General features: G+C 36.7%; 1 protein-coding gene across 3 annotated transcripts in view; it reads left to right on the forward strand.

Moving 5' to 3' along the window:
* The window catches only part of sdt (MAGUK p55 family member stardust), a 135,020-nt gene that overhangs the window by 4,333 nt on the left and 107,588 nt on the right, over positions 1-23,099 (forward strand). For 2 of the 3 annotated variants that reach the window (XM_028319709.1, XM_028319711.1), the window contains exons 4-5: positions 17,540-17,673; positions 20,871-21,358. In XM_028319709.1, the coding sequence (XP_028175510.1) occupies positions 17,540-17,673; positions 20,871-21,358 (622 nt within the window). Of the gene's footprint in view, positions 1-1,973; positions 2,158-17,539; positions 17,674-20,870; positions 21,359-23,099 lie in introns of those variants that run through there. The other variant, XM_028319710.1, reaches the window with a different exon arrangement.

A 23,099-nucleotide genomic window follows, 5' to 3' on the forward strand; every position in this document is an offset into this window, starting at 1 on the left:
ACAGATCAACGAGCGCTCATATAAAGGCTCTACTTTTTTTGAAATTACTCTACTGAAAGCTCAAATTGGCGCAACTTTCGTGAAAACAGAGGTAAAAGTACTTGTACAGTACTCCACGATTGAAAATGCGCTTATAAAACCACCAATGTTTGTTAGTTTGACAAGGTTGTAGAGTCATTGAATTTTGTGCTGTCGTTAGGACGTTGTTACAGTACGTCGGAGGTGCTAGTGAGTCACGTTGGATGGTTTGAACGCGCCCGCGACGTTTCGCTCGGACATGGCAGCCTTTGAGGTTATATTCTGGCAGTGTTGCTGCGTTCAGACTTTACCATCAATATCAGTACCTAATTTTATTACCTACTAGCTGACCCGGCGAACTTCGTACCGCCTTAGCGTAGAGATTTTCTTAATATTTTTTTCCGTAAGAACCATCCTTGGACTTCCACAAACATTTAAAAAAAAGAATTATCGAAATCGGTTCAGCCGTTCACACGTGATGCCGTGACAACGCGAAACGGGTTTCATTTTTATATATATAGACTTCTATTTCTTATGTTCCATTTCTGATCCCTAGTTTGGGACTCTAGAGACAGAACTCTACAAAGTAGTAAGTAACCTTTGCTGGTCACTTCTAGTTCATTTTAGTTTTTAAAAATATTATAACTAATGTTTTTTAGTTATCATAATTATCCGCATCAGATTAAATCAGAATTTGATTTTTTCAAAAGACAAGTCGTGTTGTACACCGTCAAGAGATACGACTATGAAGCTCTACCTACATTTTTCTTCTACTAATGTGCTTGTGTTTGAATTATTTAAATAATAAAAATACTTACATACATGCACAAATTGTATTTTGTGATACGTTAGTTTACAAACACATACAACTTTACATCTATAAATTAGTCTATTTTTATCATAGAACATAACTTTCAGTGATTTTCCTAGTATGTAACTTTTCGGTGATGCTACAGTACCAACATTGTATAAGATTACTAACGTGTTGAAGGTTTACCTACACTGTTTCAACATGGATCTGAGGAGCGTTCAGGTTAAATGGCAGTTTACCTGTTGAGATCCAATTCCATGGGTTACTGGATTCCGTGTTCAATATGCAAATTCTGGTGTTCCGGGATACGGGTTACAAAGTGGCTTAGGGGAGATCATTGTCTTTGTCTAGGTAGATGTAGAGATAATACTTTTTGTTTTTCATCCACAACGAGGAAGCTCTTGGCCTGTATCTCACCTGATAGTAAGTGATGATCAGGCCGAAGGTGGAAGCGAGCTTCACCCGGAATCCTCAACCACGGAGGAACTGGCTATCTTACCTCTAACTGCCGGAACACAACAATGCTGTTAACATTGAAAATGAGAAAATATGTATACAGGGTGTTAGGTAAATGGGTATATTAGCCGACACTAGCCCATGTTAACATATGCATATAAATGGTATGCTGAAGTCAGAAATTTGATATCATCATTTAAATTTTTAAAATTTTCATACAAAATAAATTTTATAAAATCCGATTTATATGAAAATTAAAATAATTAAAATGAAGATATCAATTTTCTGACTTCACCATACCATTTATATGCCCATGTTAACATAGGCTAGTGTCGGCTCATATACCCATTTACCTAACACCCTGTATACCTACTTAGTTTTGAAAATTAGAAAATATGAACTAGGATCAGTATTGTCAGCCAATTAAAATCCATAACGTAATTAATATTAAGTAGATAGGTTCCTAAGATGTTTATGCATTTAGCATAATACGATGTTTTCGGTCCATACCTACCTTTGGGACCTCTTCCATTGAAGTAACGAAAAATTTAGCATTACCTTTTAAGCCCGCATTAAAGACCAGAAAATAACGAAAGGTAATGAATAACCATCACGCGGCAACACAGCGCAAGACTCGCGTGCGAGAGAGAGGGAAAACAGGTTTGCGAGTTGCCGCGAGCCTCCGTTCGTACTTGCTGTGTTTTCAACTTCGTCCAACATTATTTAACAACAATTACCCGTGTATTCGGTATCTGAAAACTGTGTTTGAGGAATACAATACCCGTTGAATTATTCGTGGACTGTGATCAGTGTGATAGTGTTGTTTGATGTGGAAAGTGATTGGTCATTCTTTCTGGTTCTGACAGACAGAGGTGAGTGAACTTGGGCCGCGGCAAGGCTTTTGCCCTTTTCCACTCCTAGTGGACCTCCGGTTTGCCTTGATGCTGGGATGGAATGATAAAACAATTCGCCGGCCGGTTTCAGTGAAATCGTTAAAAATAAAATAAATAAAACTAAGCGCGCAAAGAATTGTGATTCGAAATAAGAACTCTACGCGTCAAAACTTTTGATAAGTTTTAAAAAAGTAAAAACTTTTTTTATTCAACCTCTTTTTGTCAAAGTTTTCATTTCTTGCTCTTTGTTTTTTTGCGAAATTGTTAGTTTTTTTGCGTAATGAACTACTGACATTGGATTCATTAAATTAATTAAAACTATCCAACGGTTACAAAGCGCTAAGGACTGGTTTCTATTGGGTTTTCCATATGAGGCGGAATTATTGGAAGGCCATAGTAAAATGAACTTAATTAGTAATATGAATGAGTAAGATTGGATTTCACATGAACTCTACAGGAAATTGAATAAGTAAAAGGTTTTTCTAATTACCACACATTACTGGCTGTATAGTGGAGAGAGTATCTCTTTAGATACTTTTACCATTGCGATCTTATTATACAAGCAGCGCCATCTCTTATGGGGCGGAGAAAGTTGCATCAAATTATAATTTTTATTACACGTGAATTTAATAGCAAGTGCTTAAATAATGAAAGGCGATTTAAATGCACTTACGATCAAAACGCGAAGAAAATTTAACTGAGGTCACAAATAAAGGACAGTAGAAAAGTTAGTTTAATAAAAGTAGGCAATATAAATTATGCACACATTAAGAAATTAGTTTACATTTACATTACAAGTAGAGTATAAAAAATGTGTCATTAAGTTCATTATCCGATTGATTAATTTCGCAGCAAGTATTACGCTCTACATTTTAAACCATGCATTTAATTCTACAAATACTACGGTTAATTTGTATTCGTTAATTTGATTTCTCATTCGTATTTACTAACAATCAATTGTTTTAACTAATAATAACTAACATCGCGCTAATGTGGTAAATACGACAAATAAATACATTATTCACAGATAAGAAATTATTAATGTTATTTTATTGTAGGTTGACGTGTTTCATGAGTACCTATGCCGTTTTTACCAAGAGACATTACATACTAACTTTCAATTCAATAATTCATTTTTTGCGAACTTTTTTTTAGTTAAGAGCGTTGTAGCAAAAAGTTGGCGTTCGAATTTTAGGTTTTTATTGCTTGACGTCGCGTAGTGAGTGCGCAAACTGCATTTATGGATTACTAATGTTTGGCCAAAAAACGTTTCCCAAATTATCACATCGCAAACAACGTATCGCAAATTTTCATTTGGCAAATTCTCATTTGGCAAAGCAACTTATTGCAAACTTTTAATTTGCAAATGTTGTTTTTGGCATATTTTTNTGTCATTAGTATTAGACACAACTAATACCTACGGTAGGTATCCTACAAGTATCTACAAACTCCTGAAAATTAATATACTCACTTACCTACGATACAATATGTCATATTTAATGATTAATCTTATATTTTATCCTACAAGTGAATTGTAATTTCGAATTGTAAACAAAATGATTCTAAACCATCCTGAATATCTTTGCCAGTTAATGCGCGTCCGCCGCATTCGCAATGTAAAAAATAATAATCGACATACAAAAAACCCGACAACCTTGGATGAATCTTGTGGTAACTCATGATTGCTTCCATGCATGACACATTATAGCTTATATCGGTGTACCATACCTACTACATATCGCTATGTAGTCCCGATGGACAGCAAATACACATGGCAAGTACGTATATGATGATCTCATTGGAGTTACCTATTGAAATTCATGTTATTACTGTATGAGGAATCGGAGCTGATGAAAACTAGGAGCGTAGAATAGAACCGTTTATAAATAAAAAACAAGTGACAAACTAACAAACAAAGAATAAAAAAGCAAATTTAATCCCAGACCTGGCCATAAACAAAATAAGAAGAAGAAGAAGTACAAGTCAAGCTTACTTATATTCTAAATTTAAATCGATGGAGTCTGTTCTACTGGCAAGTTCCCAAGATGTATGTAGGACGTTTTCAGGGCACATCTATGTTCCCAATATGGCTTCATCATCATCATCGTTTCAGCCATAGGACGTCCACTGCTGGCTTGCTGTTGTCTTTTAACTATGTCTGTTGCATTTTACCACCACTTTGGAACAACATATTTGACAGATGCTACGAAGAGATGATGAAAGATCCTCAGCCCCCTTTGTAAACTGTGTTCGTACAATACTTTTCGCGAAAATAAGTAGAAAATAATGTCTAAAAGTCTTAAAACAGTTGATGCAGTGTTTTAAAATAAAACACTCTGTGATATACTTCATTAATCAATGCATAAATTAATTATTGTTGAACAAAATCAGACCACCAATTCCAGACCACACCTGTATTAGTTTGAAAACAAAAACATTAACTTTTTATTCTATTCGAATACGTAAAATTCAGTAAAAAATAACAGAGTAGCTTCCTACTTACATTTTTCCACTGAAAAGTGTCGAAGGCTTGTTCTCAACGCAACTTTGAACAACCTTTTTCACTTCGTTCTTGAAATAATAAACTCTTGCGAGAGAAAAAGAAAAACAATATATAGACGGCTTTTGATCTTGTCGAATGGTAGCGCCTTAAAATTACGTTATTTGATGTAGTCTCAATGGGGGCTCCCCTTGTCTTCATCTCACTATAGAGCAAGCAAAACGGGTACCATTTTATAGAGATGCATGTGTACGGTGGAAAAGATATTCCTATTGTTTTAGCCTTAGAGGAGATTGTATGTAAAAACAATTACCGCCTAAGGCAAGATAGACACTGGTTTAAAATTTATGAAGAATCTAGCAATAAAATGAATACAAAAGTTAAAAACCTTTGTCAAAAATCATGGTCCAGAACTCGAACTTCGAAGATAATTTAACCGCCTCTGTGGTCTAGTGGTAAGACCACCTGCTTCAGACACAGAGGTCCCGGGTTCGATTCCCAGTGGGGGCAGATTTTTCTGTTCGGTTTGGTTGGTGGTAGGGCTTGTTCTAAGTCCGCCTGGCTAGCTACCACCATCTTACCTAAGTCTGTCGCCATAACAACAAAGTTAACAGCATTGTTGTGTTCCGGCAGTTAGAGGTAAGATAGCCAGTTCCTCCGTGGTTGAGGATTCCGGGTGAAGCTCGCTTCGACCTTCGGCCTGATCATCACTTACCATCAGGTGAGATTCAGGCTAAGAGCTTCCTCGTTGTGGATAAAAAAAAAAAAAAAAAATAATTTTCTGAATAAAAAGCTGTCTGGCGTTAGTTCTCTTGCGCTGTACATTATTCTTCAGCTTCATCATTCACATAGGTCTTACCATTGAAGCTAATTTCAAAATCAGTTTCTAAATCTGAAATTACAAACCAACCAGTCAAGCAAGATCTAGGATTGTGCGAAGCTATTTCAAACATCGATTATTCATATTGATAACATACATCTACTGCCGGGTGAATGTGGCAGTCTGGTCCAAGACACTGTAACTGACTCATGCAGGCTGACGTAAGTTGTAACGTTAGGTTAACCACACAGCTATTGTCATTAGATTTTACGTAGGCTAACAGTTCTAAGTTTATACACATCAAATGCCGCTATTCCGCTGTGTATTGCGCGTGGCGAACGAAAACAGTCATCGTCCAGACACGTATGTAGGTATCTTATTAGATTTTAATAACTCACTTTTCTATTAACAACTGCAGAAATCAATTAAATTAAGTACAGCCAATAACATTATAGTTGAAGGTCACAAAGAAACCTTGGCTTTGTAAATAGCACTATGGAATCTTCCTAAGAAACTTTTCTTCCGTCTATTTGTACTGAGGTCACGATGGCAAGCCTGGTGACAGACTTCATGAAATGGCATGAGCCAGCCATAGCAGGCCCTCCAAAGCATGGCATTTGCTTTTTGGAGCATCATATTCATTAGAGCCTCCACGTCCTTTCATTATACAAACTGGAAAAAAATAAAATGTTCTTACACTGTATGTTCCACCCACCTGAGTATATGACCCAGAAGCCCTGAATTCTTTAGTCAATGGACTTAATCGCGTCAAAAATATGTGTTAACAACTTACCCCTTTATGTTTTTGAGCATAAAAACAGTGTGCACGTCACAACGAAATTATTTCCTAACTTTGCCGTAGGGACCGGTCATAATTTCATTTCATTGTTCCTTTTAGTCGTGACATGAAGGTCCTGATGTTGTAAAGCAGTTTTAACTTTAATCATATTTTAAGTTTTGTTACTATCACGTATTCAATATCATCATCATCATCAGCCCATGCAGTCCACTGCTTGATATTCATTAGGGAGGGGCTTTTCCTATCTTCGGTATGCCACATCCAGCTTCTGCACCTAATTTCATATTAAACAAATAAAAGGCAATTTTTTGCTTAAAATGGGTAATTGTTTAATTAGGATGTTTTTGTTAATCGAACAACAACTAAATTAACTGATGTGACGTCATAGCGTTTTTGTAATCGTTCTGAAGTCATACCAGACTATTATTCAAGACAGTATCCGGTCGATGCAATGTGACTTTGGACGTAACCCATTGTTGGAGGCCTAGCAAAAAAGAACTAACGACGTGCGAGAACTCACAGATGGGAAGAATATTGCGTGTAATATAGGACGCAAGTAACGTAGTGACCGTGAAAACAGTGTAGAAATTGGTTTCATTTGATTAAAGACAGGAGAAAAAGGTCATCAGTTTTGAAAGCATTGTTTGCCAGTTTGGCTATGCTGACTAAGTCTAAAGCTAAAATAAAAATGCACAGTACGTTTTTTGCTTTTCCATAAGTAATATACACATCAGTTATAATACCTACTCAAGATGTTTATTATCGTTTTTCAAATAGTCGTTTTTCAATTTTTTCAAGAGTAGGTACATTAAGTTAGTAGGTAAGCCTACTTACTTCATCATCATCATCATCAACAGCCCTTTACAGTCCACTGCTGGACTATGAGCCTCCTCCACTATGGTGGAGGGATTTGCCATAATCTCCACGCTTGGCAGGCGGGTTGGAGATCGCAGTTTAAAAGATTGATGTTTTTCAGAGAGCGCTGCTGCCCATTCTCTGTTTGTTGTGTAGTCCCTAAGTCGCCTCTTACGACACCCGCGGGAAGAGTAGGGGTTGGTGACAAATGTATTCTACTCTGCCGTCACCACACGGCACTTACTCAATTGAAATGCCAAGTGTAATGTAAGGTTTCTGTAAGTGGCCCACCAGACATAGTTAGAACGTTGAGAAGTTATGAGTTTACCAACACTTAAGATAATAGACGTATGTAAGTAGGGGTACGAAGTAACGGAACCAAAACGTTTGCGGCCTGTTAAAAATAAGTCGAAGTCAAAGCTTGTATTCAATACTTAGGCATTTTCTAGGGCACTTTATACACGTCCCAAATATAGCTTACTTATGCCCGTTTTGCAGGGAAGCGCTGGACGCAGACCGCTGCCAATCGATCAACATGGAAAGCAATGGGGGAGGCCTATGTTCAGCAGTGGACGTCCTATGGCTGAAATGATGATGATGATGATATGCCCGTTTTCATCATCACTCCCTAATTTTTAAGTGACCCCTATGGTAACAAATAACAGGAATTTTGTTTACGTAGGGTTTACTTAAAAATTAGGGTTTAATAGTGAAAACGGGCATTAGCCTACCACCACTTTGGGATAACTTATAGGCTAGTGCTGAGAGGAAGTTTTGAAAGTTGATGATGACGATTTTATCTATTTACATGATTTTTGCAAATATGTTAAGGCCTGCTATATTATTATGCTTCTGATTAAATGGATATGGCTATGTGGCTATGAAGCCACGCCATATAGTCCAATCAACGAGGCGTTTGTAACCCGAATAATTCGTCCGTCAATGAAACTTGGCACATGGTGAAAGTAGGTAATATAGATCATAGATATGCAAAAATCCAACAAAATTTTTTTTGGGAAGTTATGTTTTTTGACCTAAACATGTAAATCGTTAAGAGCCATTTCACAAAAATATNTGGATCTAGATTTGTAATTTTCATAAAGACAAGTTAGATTTCAAGTAAAAACAAAAGATTTCGAAGTAAAATAAACATTTTAGTTAATATTAAAGTTGTCCCTACTACCTGTAGAGGAGAATAATGTTGTGGTAGGCCTTTGTTCAAACTATCATAGCAAATATTGTGATAGGGATAGAGACATGCAATTTTTGGTTTTACAAAGGTAATACGATAGAAAATAATACAAAATAATAAAAACCACCTGTTATAGGAGCATTTTTTGTAAAAAAATATCAAATAACAAAAAAAAACACGAATTTTTAAGCAGATTTTTTTCAAAAAGTATCATTTTTTATTATTTGTTGGCTTTTTTTGTGTATTTTATGTATTTTTTTAGTATTGCCTGTTATTTAGCATTATTACTGTTTTTATTTTATCAGGATATACCGCTTAGTTTAAAAGTTATTACATTTTCTTTACAATACGTAACTGGAAGAAAAAAAAATCTATAAAAAATTAAAAAAAAATCTCAAAAATGTTTTGACCTCTTTTTTGTCGATAAAAATAGGTCTAATTTCATCTATTTTCATATGTACACTTTAACGTGACTCACACTGTATAAACCGGCCGCCGGACCGATTCGTCAATCATATTAGGGAATTTAGTTCAAGAACCCCTCCACTTTGGTATAGAAGGCTCATTTTTGCACCAGTTGTTCTTTGGGTGCTCCTGAGTAGATTTCCGGTAGACATCGGGAGCCCCCCCTGTGGTAGCAGGGGGAGGGGGGGCAAGTTTCCTTCTGCCGCGCTTCACTTTAAGGCCCATATCTTCAAAACTATAGGTATTAGGGCAAGTGTGATGTCATTTTCGGATAACTAAAGGATGGCGAATTCATTTCTAGAACAAACTTTTTGCCTTTTCATACAAAAAAATAGAAATATTGAGAAAAAATCACAAAAACAAAAAAGTATTTTTTTAAATAAACGTCGTTTACTTTTAAACCATTGGAGATAATCTAATAAAAAAGTAGTAATAAGAGTGTATCGCTGACTTTATCTCCAATGGTATTTACACCAGCGGGATTTGAATCCGCAACCAAGACTAGAACACGGTAGTGCTAAGCAAACCACCAGTCAATAACTAAACACTAACTGCAAATATAGCAAGCAGCACATTGACTAAAATCGGGGTCGATATTTACATTCATTAATAGTACTGCGAATATTAATTACATTTTGGTTTCATTATTAGCTCTTGTGGCGGTGACCTATAATAATTCTGTCATTGGCAATGATTGGATGGATATTGAATTGATAGATTAGTTCGGAATGACAAAAGAAGTAGATACGATTAAACTATTGCTAATTTGATTTTGATTAAATTTAGCTCTACTTACCTAATTATTAATGCGAAAGTAATCAGTATTAATATTGAATGAAAATTTTAAACTCGACTGGGCCTCGAAAATGAAGTAACTTTATTCACAAAAAAATACCTTGATGGTGTTAACGAGAATAATAATTAGGGGATGAGTTTATGTAAGTCTGAAATCCATGATCTTGCTGTATCCATATCAATAATTTGAGTTATTCGATTGAGGTAGAATAAAATACACCATTACCTATTTTCAGAAAGATAGAGTTTAGTAGAGACTGGTGCTATACAATCGCGATTTGTGTGGTTTGATCAGTGGACTTCTTCAGATGTTAACGTTAACGTAGCTTTTTTAATACGTTAAAAATATTATATTTCGTTCACGATTATTACAATGTTCTAGCGAAGTACCGTTCCACCCGTCTGTCCTGGAATGTATGGAACTGGTTCTGCTCTAGCAGATCAAAGCCTCTCATGGTGACAGTTCACTTTCAACTAAAAAACAAGAGTACTAAGTTTGTTTTTGCTTTGCAGCCGTTGAGCTAGCTTTCTGATGTTGAGATAGGTGATGTATCATCATTAGTGACGTGCGTGAAGGAATGTTTATTTTAAATCACTAGCGCTAGGGTTGGTTTTTGTTTAAAGATAAAAATTGTGCGATGTGACTGCCGTTTTAATATCACGTTGAAAGAAGGAAATTTTAAAAAATTGCTCCTCATATCGTAATGTACGTTTCATGTTATTAAAAGTGAGCAAAACTATATTTTTCGCATTTGCCATTTAAAGTATTAGCTCTATGCTATTTTTATGAGTTGGCGGAAATAGATTCCTGCTAAAGCTGTTATTAAAGAGGGACATACATACGATCGCTAGCACATCTAAATATACATTTTCACAGCAAAATCGTCCTTATTACTTTAATAGATCCCAAAGTTAGCTTTATGTGCGAAAATGCATTTAGTTTCAGCAAAAGCTTAATTCTATCGGTCCCTGAAGTTTCAGACTCCTAATATACATGGATTACCTAAGGTGTTTTACACCTGTGACAAGCATTTATTTAACCTGCAATGTACACTTAGTTAGAACATGAATGCATAATTATTTTGTACAGTCCCAAATGGACTTTCCAGGTTTAAATCATATAAGTAAACAATTCATTCACGAATTATTTTCCTGTTTAGGAAAATTCGAAGATCTATACCGGCATTTACAGTCGAAATTCTTACAACATAAAAATAGGGTGGCCATCTCTGAAATTTGGTAACCAGGACAAAACGCGTGAAAACCCCATATTTTTGAGCCCAGAACCCGGATATGACAACAGGTTTTTATAAAACGTAGCCGCATCGCTTGGCCTAAGACTTACATTTTTATACCCGGACAGCAAACGAAACCTCACCCGGGACGCTCCCCGGGACTGCCTAAACTAGGACATATCCGGGGAAACCCGGGCGGATGGCAACTCTACATAAAAAAATACTGAACAAATAATGATCTGGCACTCGTATTCCAGTATAGATCTAACAGCTACTCCAGAAAATAAAAACGAAATGCCGTAAAGGATTTAGTTTATCACATTAACAATACTAGCACTTTGCTCGGATTGTCGCCATATTGGACGGATACGAACGTCGTAAACCATACGAGAAGGATGAGCAAGGGAGGAAACGTTTGGGCAAGGTGCCATGGTTACTGATGCTATTTAGCTGTCGTTTATTATGATATTCATAAATTAACACTAAGAGCTTTATTTTAGTTTGAATTTTATGTGGCCTACAAACGAGTCAATATTAGAATTGAGAACATTGATAATCAGCTTTGCCCATAAAAAACGCAACCAACACTGAGCTAGTCTTTGGACGGCTGTTTTCGGCCTGGATCCTATCCATAAAAACCTGAAATTTCAAAGAACAACAACATGAAATCCACTTGTTACACACAATCATTGTATGTACCCTTTTTCTCAAAATAAATTGCAAAGCTTCGTCCTCCTCTTCAACAGTTTAAATATTTCAAGCGTCAACAAATTCCGTGCCAAAATATCAGTCCATTTATTTGCAAATAGTCGCGAACAATGGAGTTTCCAATTTTTAGTGCCACGTCAAAACACGTAGAGCATCAAAGTGGATTACCCAACTGACAGTCAGCGTTTGACATGCAAGTCACACGTGGAACAAACAGAACTAACTGACGCGTAAATGTAAACAATGTTTCAAATGGAGTCTCTATATGTGCACAATAGTATGGAGCAGTAGTCCCTTAAGTTCCAATTCCAGGTGCGATTGCAGTCAAATACCTATTTACCTGCATTGTCGTGCATAAAAAAAAAGAAATTCGTTAATCTTTCTCTAGCCTCATATGTTATTTATTGGATGGATGGATGTTATTTTGTCAGCTAGTATTACCACAGAATAATAATAAGTTATTACCTAGTCTCGTCAAAAAGCTACCAAAAAGTAAACCCTAATCACTATGCAGCAATTCAGGTAACAACAATGTTCCTACATAAGTAGGTCCTGTATTTCGATAAAAAGAATATAAGGCAGAATCGCGATTATGTAGCTCAAAAATCATTCTTAATCCATGGTGTCAACTAATTACTACTCTATTATATTTTGAGAGGAGATTGCATAAAATTCGCCACAAGCCAATACTGGCTACATAATATACGATCGCTTGAGGCTGCCTATTGCGAACTCTAGGAATAGATAGATGGTCCATACCACAAAACAATACGTCGTTTATTGACAATGCACGTGATCACAATCAATTTACACGGGCGGACCTTCTGTGCTTTCGTTTGGTGCTTCGCCCAGACAATGTGGGAATTCGCTGCAGCGAGCATTACGACCTATTTAAGGGGAGGGTGGGGCAATAAAAACAGGCGGCGCGATTGAATTGGCGTAAAACGCGATATTGCCAGATTCTCCTTGGAAAATTTGCTCGGTTATTGAAAGGGGATCGCATCAAAAGCATTAGGGATCGACCGAGTGCGGATCGGGACAAGTCAAAGGATAAACTGAGCCGGTCGACCTGTTTATGTAATACCTACTACAATTTGCAAACACGATAAAAATAACTAATCAACATTCTACGTATTAATAGTTAAGAGTAGGCGCACATCGCTGATTTTTTGTCGGCCGATTGTTTAGTCGGGCAGTTGATCAGTATGGGCATGTATGGGAGTGCCGCACACTACGCCGATTCGATTTGGCCGATTCTTCATACAATTTAAAATCGGGCACAACTATCGGCCAACAAAAAATCAACGGTGTGCGCCTACTCTTAAAGTATTTTTTCGTAAATCGATAACCGTTCAGATATTTAATTTAAACTTTTTATAATACTGAAACCTACTGAAGCAACTGCTCATCCCAACTTTTTTATGAAAAAGTCTAGCCTGGTCTAGGAGTGCCAAACAGCTGACGGTCAAGATGTGACTAAACTAATGATCGTATTGTACTTTGAGTTACCTTTTACTATCTTGACTTTACTATGAAAATGTTTACTTATGTTTTATGAATGTTTGATTTTTCTCCATGCCTCGTAGGGCCCAATAGTTAAGCCCTTGGTCCTATGACTCTGTTACATATCATGAAGTCTGACACTAGGGCGGTGACAGTTTGACCTAAATGTTACTACCGACAAAATAGACGAAGAATAATGGAATAGCACAGCATAAAACGATTTAAGCTCGTATTTTCTAAACAGCAACGGTCCGTTATGAAGCTGTGTCGCTGTCAGCGGCACTCTAGCGGGCTCACTGGGCCGCGGCAGCCATATTTGGTCAAGTTATTTTGGATTAGGTCCGGGGAAAACCAGCTGAAATGGTTTCTATTCTGCTATTACGAACTACAATAATTGTCTTTGTGGTATATGAAGGTCTGTAATCAAAAATTGTCATCAAAATCGATTCAAAGACGTCACATGTGGTTTTCCCCTAGAAAAAGTAACATTCGTGACAAAATCAAATATTTTTACAATGTTTAGAGGTCCAAAAACTTTCGACAGTGCACAGACTTTTTTTACGTGAACACGAAATTGAATCTGATGCTTATTATGAACTCTTCCAGTCTTTTAAAAGAAAAATGGCACTAAGTATGCCACACTATTTTAAGTTTGTTTTAAAACTACACTCAACAAAATACCACAAGCAAACTGAATGGAACATTTCGCAATACATACATAATTACGTTGCGATAAATCACCAAAAAGTTCAAAACAACGAGGATTGATGTCAAGGTACGTACGCTACTTAACTGTAATGGTTAACTTTGCCCCAATGTCGATATATTCGTCTCTATCCTTTTCTCTGGACGTGAGTGAGACAGACAGACCGTTTTATCCTTCAATGAAAATCACGTTCGAAACAAGTGACGAATTGCTCTCACGGAATGCATCCTCAATGTGAGGGCTGCATCTGCCAGTCATTGGCGCCGCACTCCTATTGTTCTTGCACACCCACTGGCAGATCTCAGTATGCCTCGATAATTATTGTGAACAGTATTCTGATGAGCTGTAACTACACAGTGCTGCCGATGCGATTTAGTCAAGATCATCATCATCTCAACCAGTCATAGGACGTTCACTGCTGAACATAGGCCTCCCCTAATGCTTTCCATGTTACCCGGTTGGTAGCGGCCTGCATCTAGCGCCAGTAGTGCTAGTTAGTTAAGATGCATCCAAAAATCTAAGTGAAATCGACCTAACAAACTAGATATGATTTGTCAATTAGGTTTTAAATTCATCAATTACTTAACTTTGATTACAGCTGTTACAACAATGTCCAAAAAATATACAAATTAATTTGTCATATTTTTGGTCCATGTCCTTTACTTTTCTTATGAATCTCTTTTTCCTAATTTTCTGTGCAGTTATACACCTGTATGTACCTACAACAGCTTGGTCTCACGTTAATTTTTGAGTTGAAAGGCTAGCCCCTTATTTCGACAAATATAGATAGGTACCTATTTAAAGAGATATCTCCAGAACCAATGATCTCTGCATGACTCGCCAAAATAATTTGCTGCTAGCAATATTATTTAATTTAAAATTAATTAAAGTGATCTAAGGCCACGGACAAATCGCGTGATGGCTAAAAACTCTCACGGATTGCAGTTGACGTAACGCATCCGACGATCGACGCAAGCGCAGCGTTTTTGTTGCAAAAGTGAAGAAGTCCGGACATGCAATTTTCTTTGCAACACGCTATGTTTTGTGAAAGGAAAATATTGTTGCCGAAATCTTGATTAAAATGTACTAGAAGACGTTACTAAATTAGATTAAATTAGGAACATAATTCGTTGCCTGCTGCTGTCTTTCCCGAAGACTATAACCCGGGCCTTTTCAAGGCGAGAGTGAATAGGGACTTACAGGGTAGATATGTACCATCCTAGATTGGATGATCCACTTAACATCAGGTGCGATTGTGGTCAAATGCCTGCCTTGTTATGCATAAAAAAATGATGTTTTTTTATAAATGTAGCCTAACTAGGTCCATATAACTTGGACCTGAATTATTGTAAGACCTAATGTGTAAAGCAATAAACGATTGAGTTTAATTGTATATTAAGTCTGAAGCTAGAATTATAATAATTATTTTCGTCTTTCTTTTTATTATTGTTGAAAGAAGCTTATGACGCCTGTTGGCTATTATTGTAAAATAAATATTGTTCTAGATCACAAAGATTTTTTGTGTCGTATGTAACAACTGCGCAATTGATGATTGAATAAATACATATTCATGTACATATTTATTTCTTATTAGTATTCTGACGGTGTGGCTTTAACAGTTTGCAGATGGCTGAGACGATATAATTAGTTATGTGACGACAATCTTTTATTTAAATAAGCAAAGTGATTTCAGCCGTAGGAATTGAGTACATACATTGAATGAAGTCAATTTGTCAGACTTTATGACACCTGCACTTAATCCAAATTTTGGCCCAGCAGCGGACCTCATTTGACTAGAACGAACGAATGTTTCTTATGATTTGTTCACTACACAAAAACACAATGAGTTGAAAATAGGTAGCCTCAACGGTGAAAAGTAGAGAGAAATAGTCCCAGAATTTAGAAACCGAATCTCTACCTTATTCAGTTTTCCCTACAGCCACGTCCGCGTGCCCCTTTTAAAAAAACTCGGATAAAACTATCCTATGTGTTTTCCTAGGTCTAGGTCTTAGACTATCTCTTTAAAGGAACTCACGTCGCACACATAGGTACATAGTTAAAGTGTGGAAGGTACATACGAGTAAGTACGTACATAGTTACTTTCGTACTATACATTAGTTGGATTTGTTAGATTTTTTAAGTAATCTTTCGCTTGTAAGCCCTACGAAAACCAACATTTACTTATCAATGAACCGTTCGTTTTGTAGGCGAGCCTAATTTCGCTGTCAGTCGCTGCGCCCGCGCCCACTATAGCTACAGGATTTTGCTTTGCGTATTCATTGAATCGCTACAATGGAGTTGCAACACATTGAGTCACGCGCCGGCCCAGGAATGCGCGGGCGCCGATGGAATATGAATTATCATATACCGGCGGAAAATTAGCAATTCGCTCATGAATTATTCAAGAGATCACTAAAATCACACGTGGACGATGAGATTTAGAGACGAAATCAATCAAAAGTGTCGTTTGCTGAACTTGAACCTTATTAAAGAATTACGATTTACGAATTGTTTAACCTGTCTACGTGTCTTTGAATCAGATGAATCGACGCATTCCTATTATATTCGTCTACTTATTCCCGTTGTCATACTATTCTGTCTTCATTCATACCTTCATGTATGTATTGTGTTTACTTAGGCTGGGTTGCACCATCTTACTTTAACTTTGACAAACGTCAAAAATCTGTCAAACTCCAAACAACATACACCGGTTATCGTCAAAGTTAGGTGGTGCAACTCACCCTTAGTTATTTCTTTCTTCCTGATTGTTCACTTCCCCTTTTCAAACAATTGGCCAAAAATTATCATCATGAAAGTATTCTAAATTGAAAATTCAAAAATTAACAACATTTGAAAATATGAGTACCTAATATCGTTACTTTTTTGGCCTTGACAAGCTAGTGCGGCTATGAAAAACTTTGACCAAGATTTCTGTGAATGATTTGATCATGGTGCATTACCTATCTGCCTACCTATTTACCTACTTATTGTTTATAGTAATGAAATGCATAATTCGGAATGTGCAATTTTAATTAGCGGTTAATAAATGGTTTGCCTGGACATTGGTTAATTTAATTAGTGTCGATGTGTGCCACATCCGAGTGTATTTCAGTGAATCGGTATTACATTTTTGGCAGATCATTGAACCTCTTAATTAGTATGTAAGTAACTGGATAATAGTCAATTAATGAATTAAATTAGAATATTGCTCGGCAACGGACAGTGTCCAATCGATTACTTACTCATTTCGATGCTTTTTGGAATTTAATTGTTCCAGGTTTTGGTTCTGTAAAGTTGAAGAGAAAACTTATCTACCTACAGTGTGTGGTTTAGCTTTAGCATTAGCTTTCTATTGATGATTAATTTTCAAAACCAGACTAGGTTATAAAAACTGTTATTGTACTTTTAGATTGATTTCATTACTATTTTCTAATCTTTGGCGGACATTCAGGCCTGTCTTTAACCTACTAACCCTGGGCACTTAAGGATCAAGGGGGGCCCTTATCACCTGGAAAAAGGGCACGTGCCTAAAGTACCCAGTGGGAAAGAGGGGCCTGCGGACAGCGCCAGAATTAATGATTTTGTTGATCAAGAGGGGTCACTGAGCCAGATTTCGTCAGGTACCTTTCTAAGGCGACTTTTACAGGATCACTCTAAGAATAACTGTGCTTTTACTGGGAGGGTTTTATTGGAGATGTAATTGCAGATCCAAATTTTACATTAGAGAGGGTCATCCGCCTGTAGCTAAATTACCTGATGATAATGATGATTTTTGTTCCACAGTATCGGACATCGGGCACAACATCATCCAAGATGCGTTCCTCATCGCGGTCGAGGAGCAGGCTCGGCAGCGGCTGCAGCGGCTGTCGGCGCTCAAGCGCATCACGCCCGTCGACATGTCCAAACTATCTGTAGAGGTAATGTAACACTCTGTGTAACATATAGACGTGCTGTAACCTGTAGATCATGGTGGTTTGAACGAAGGTATTCGGCGTACGTTAAGTGGCGGCCAAGTCCGCAGTAAGGCTGTAAGTAACGCTGCAATATGTACTACTTGGTGCATTCAGATCGTCCTGCCTGGACCGCGGCGTGTCAACGTTAAAACAGTTATTCTATACTGTTTCTTATTGAATTACTCATGCAGATCACATAACTCTACCTTCAATTTCTGCTATTCCTACGTAAAGATCATGTGGTTTGTATGGTATTCGGCGTACGTTAAGTGGCGGCCAAGTCCGCAGTAAGGCTGATGTAACGCTGCAATACTTGGTGCATTCCAACAATTCCGAAGTGCATGTCAACGTTAAAACAGTTATTCTATACTAACTGTTTTTTATTGAATTACTTATGCAGATAACATAACTCTACCTTCATTTTCTGCCATTCTAAAGTAGGGATCATGTGGTTTGTAAGGTATTCGGCGTAAGTTAAGTGACGGCCAAGTCCGCAGTAAGGCTGATGTAACGCTGCAATACTTGGTGCATTCCAACAATTCCGAAGTGCATGTCAACGTTAAAACAGTTATTCTATACTAACTGTTTTTTATTGAATTACTTATGCAGATAACATAACTCTACCTTCATTTTCTGCCATTCTAAAGTAGGGATCATGTGGTTTGTAAGGTATTCGGCATACGTTAAGTGGCGGCCAAGTCCGCAGTAAGGCTGTAACGCTGCAATACTTGGTGCATTCAGAACGCCCCGGACCGCGGCGTGTCAAGAGCCTCCGGCTGAGGGCGTGGTCCAAGTCATAAGCGCAGAAATAAATATTAATATGTTATTATTTAACGTGCTTGGCTTTAACTCATTGGAAGTGCACAGACAAACCATAAAAGAAAATAATATACCAATGAAGTACATACAGCTGACACTAGACACAACACCAGTATCTAAAGAACTTGCTTGAATGATGGAGGAAAACACCCTGAATCGTAGTATTTTTTAAAAGTCTTTACCTATCTAATTTTCGTAACTTTGCAACTCCACTGTAGTTGCTGCAGCCTATAAATATACTAAGTACACACACATACATGTATCCAATCTTATTTACAAACTACCTCTTTGACCATTTATCTTGTCCCATTGTTAAGAAAATAAATAGATATAATTTATTGCGCAAGATCTTGTAGAGATATGCATTACGGTACAGCCACATACGATGTAGTTAATTAGGCTAAGAAGAATTAACCTTCACTGTGTACCTACGTTCATTTGTGTGCACGTCACGATACAGTATATGTTTCCTTATTGCTATTAATGTAAATAATAAAATCGCCTATGATTCCCACCACCCTAGTAATTGTTTGTAGCCTCAGCCGGCGATTCGCTACTTTCATTCTGCTCTCGACGGTCTTGATTCAGTTCGCACTCAGCAGCCGATTCTTTGAAATGGTTCTAGCACTACTCCACTTTTATATTAACTGGAACTTTGTCATTGTATTCTGAGTTCGCTAGGATTATTATGGAAAGTAATTAGCAATAAGCAAAGTTTTTTGCATTTTGTTTTCTTTTGTTTTCAAGGGACGACAAGAATTATTCTGCAGGAAACGAACTAAAAGCTTTTGAAGTTTTCCGATAGGTATTTCGCTTCTGGAATTCTTAATCTAATTTGATCTCAAGTTGTAATAGGTACCACTAATAAATTAATGTAGGTACCCAAAATGTAAATTGGCATTCAATTATCAAAATGCAACTATACTTATCATACCTAATAAATCTTATTGTGAGTAGAAACTGCTTTTCAATTCATGTTTAGGTAACTCATTTTTTTCAGGGTTTAAAAGTTTATGGGACTTGGTACACCTTTTACACAACAAAGCTTTAGAGACTAAGTTAGGGCTAGTGGATCAATTAAAATTAGAATCAATTAAAGCATTTTTTAATGTCCCGTACTTGTTGTCACAGAGTAATAAACTGAAGATAGAGTTCTTGTTATTGGTACTTACATTAATAATATAATTACCGTCTCATCATATTTTACATAGCTAAATCGATTTAAATTATGGTTAGTTAACTACCAACTAATGATTTGAAGAGATCTGAAAAAATACAAACCGTTTGATTTATTGTATTTCAAAATGGCTTTGAAAAATCTACAACTTGCAACAACTTTAATCTTCTCAAGGGTTTACAGCCCACTTGTTGCCATTTAAACTTTCGCATTCACGTTTTTCGAGTGCTTTTTTGTGAGTTAATTGAGACTCGCACCCGAGGTGATGTATTGTGGCAATCCATTTGAATTTTAATAAAAATCGTGACCGCATTAGCTTCGCATATTTATGCGATGGCTCCGTCTGAGCTGGTGTTGCTGACTGTTCCAAATGTAGATGGTAAATTTTCCAGGGTTGGGGATCGGCAGTGAATTCGTGAGTTTATTCATCAACTTGATGTGAATAGTTTTAATAAACTTAAGACTAAAAATATGATAGGCATCGTCTTCGTCGTATTTTACCCAAAATTACGTTACGCTTGCCTCGGGATCTGCGTAAAAATTAGGGAAAATGAAGGTATCGGATTCGGTAATTATTGCACTGCCATTACTGTTTTTTTTTTTCATCAAAATATTATTGTATTATTGTTAGCCCCTAGCACAAGCTTATGTTTCTCTAATTGATACGAGTACTTACCTATGTACATAATTATACATAGGTACTATTCGCTTTCATGGACACATTTTCTCCGAATTCGTGTAAATTTATCTTGGTCAAAGGAAAATTATCTGTGTCAGTTGTCGGATGTTCCTTTGTTACCAATCAGCATGTGTTTTTAATTACACAATGACATTCGTGGCACTTTCACAATTGTCTGTCCCTGTTTGTTACTCATAATTCGGTTAGTTTCGGCCAGAATACCTGGCAACACTAGAACGAATGCGTCAGATAACGCTCTTACCATTTAAATTGTATTTACTGCTTCAATTACGAGCACGGTGAACTCAGTGTTTTATGTGACGTCGTGTTGCACGGTTGTAACTATAACGAAAACATTATGTAATTTAATGTGTTATTAATTTATTTCCGCGTTAGTTTCCTTCCTCACATAAATCTAAAATCTTGCCCTTATACTTGTAATTTATTTGTGTTTACAATTATTAACGTTTGGGTTTTCTCTTCCAGCTTAACAAAAGGAAAAGGACGCAGCCAGAGAACAGACAGGAATTGAATGGGTACATAGCAAACTCCACCGTATATGTCACATCCATAAACGAAAATGGAGCTATAGAGAGCAAACCTACGATATCTTCACCCAAATCCCAGCCAAAATCATTGCAAGCAAAACCGGCCCCTGTCATTGCAAACGGCATCCAACCAGATAAGGAGAAGAAGAAAGAAGCGTTGGAAGTGAAAGAAGATAAAGTGGAACCGGAGAAGCACGAAAAGGATTCAAGTGAAAAGAGCCTCAAAGTAAAAGTTGAGTGTGAAGTGAAAATCGAAAGTGAAGTGACTAGTGATAATAAAGATATTAGCAAAAGTGACGCGTACAGTGTAGCGAGGGAGCACTTAAGCAACGGTAGAAGTGAAAAACTATTGGGAGAACAGCCTGATCACCGGATCAGGGCGACGGCTATTGTGGAAAGCAACAAACTAGGACCAGGAGAAAAGGGGTAAGTCCATTATAACATTAAGCGATCGTAATCAAGTGCCAAACCGATGATAAATAGGAGGAGAAGATGAACTTGACTCCAGTATTCTAGACCTTTTATAAAAAACAGCTTTCGATTGTTAGTTATTTTTGACTAGGTCGACTTTACCTTGTCTTTACTTCGATATCGAGGTTAAATCGGACCCGATCAGAAATAGATCAATTACAGTTACGGCCTTACAAGTGAATGAACTAGGAAGCTCAACGTTGTCACAACCGCCCAAGGTTGGTGGTTGTCGTAACCCGAGTGATATGCTTTACAAGAAGTATCTTGGAACTCTCACTTTCAAGGTTTTCTAATGTTTATGTAACTTACAAGGTTAGTTACCAAGTTACCGGAAAAAGAGTGGTTAACTGCCAATGATTAAAGAATTTTAAACGCATCTCATTTGGTATTTGGTAGGCTTTAAATCCTACTAATGCCAAATCCATCATACGACAAAGTTATAACTTACTCACAAAGTGTACTCGTAAATATACTCATTGACGTAAACGCAGTACGTATGTGATTTATTTAACTGCCCATTCATAACATTTTATTCTTAACACAATATACACTGTATATCTTTGAATTCATGACTGTAAATTGTTTGTCGTTCTATGTTTGTTTATTACACGTACCTACATTAGACACAGTATGTCATACATTTTATTTTTTCCTCTTAAATCGATGACGTAATTTTCAGTCATCTCAGGGTTTACCGTTCGCTAATCAGTGTCTGTAATCACTTATTAACCTTGGATCTTTTTCTTAGATATTGGAAGACAATCTAAAAAGCTGCATGTATGATTACCTCCTGCAATTTATTTTAATTCAAAATTACGACAAGAAGATTACGAGATTCCAAAATCTATAAACATTTTCATACTATTGGAAGTATTATTTAACTACTTACCTTATTTATTAAGAATAGAGTTTCCTATCGAGTTAGAGAAATAGGATTTAAAATAGCAATTAATGTTCAATTTCCCAAGTTTACTACTCGTACTGTATCCTTACAGTAATTACCAATTCGCAACGTTTCTAGATTTAATTTAGATGCCCATTTAGTTGTCAATTTAATACATGGTCCACCACCGGAAAGTATTAAAAGTGCATAAACGGATGTCCTAGCTTGACCAGATGCAGGACTTGCGACCACAGTGCCAATTACCCGTATAGATAACTGAACAATCTAAAAACCAGTTAATTTTCCTGTTCGATGAATGGAGCCAAGAACAACGGATAGTGTCAATTATCTCTCAGTCACGTCAGCTAGCAATTACACCTCAGACGAAGTTTGCTCTGACATCCGAGGCACATCTTCATCAAGAATCTGTAAATAAACAATCATGTACACTTTTGTTGCAAAATCGAACTTATTAGAACCACGTAAGATACCACAGTTTAGCTGGACGTGCTATCCGTATGATTGGGGCAAGTCAAGACAATAAAGTAGAACAATAGTCAATCTCGCTAGTTTATTGATGGTTATAATAAATCGGAATTAGAATGTGGAGCATACTTGTAAAAGGGCAATTTATGGATTTTAGGTCTGCAAAGTATTTTGATAAGATAAAGTTTCAGTATTTACCAAATTGTAAATGATACCTTCAAAATCTGAATGTACTGAACAAACATAACGTTGTCTACCTATAATTAGGATTAGTCACATAACAGGATGACCTTTGTTTTCAAAAGCAATTACATGACTATACAAAAA

This window comes from Ostrinia furnacalis, unplaced genomic scaffold, assembly GCF_004193835.3.
Source record: "Ostrinia furnacalis isolate ACB-3 unplaced genomic scaffold, ASM419383v2 OfSCF7316, whole genome shotgun sequence".
NCBI classification, from domain to species: domain Eukaryota; kingdom Metazoa; phylum Arthropoda; class Insecta; order Lepidoptera; family Crambidae; genus Ostrinia; species Ostrinia furnacalis.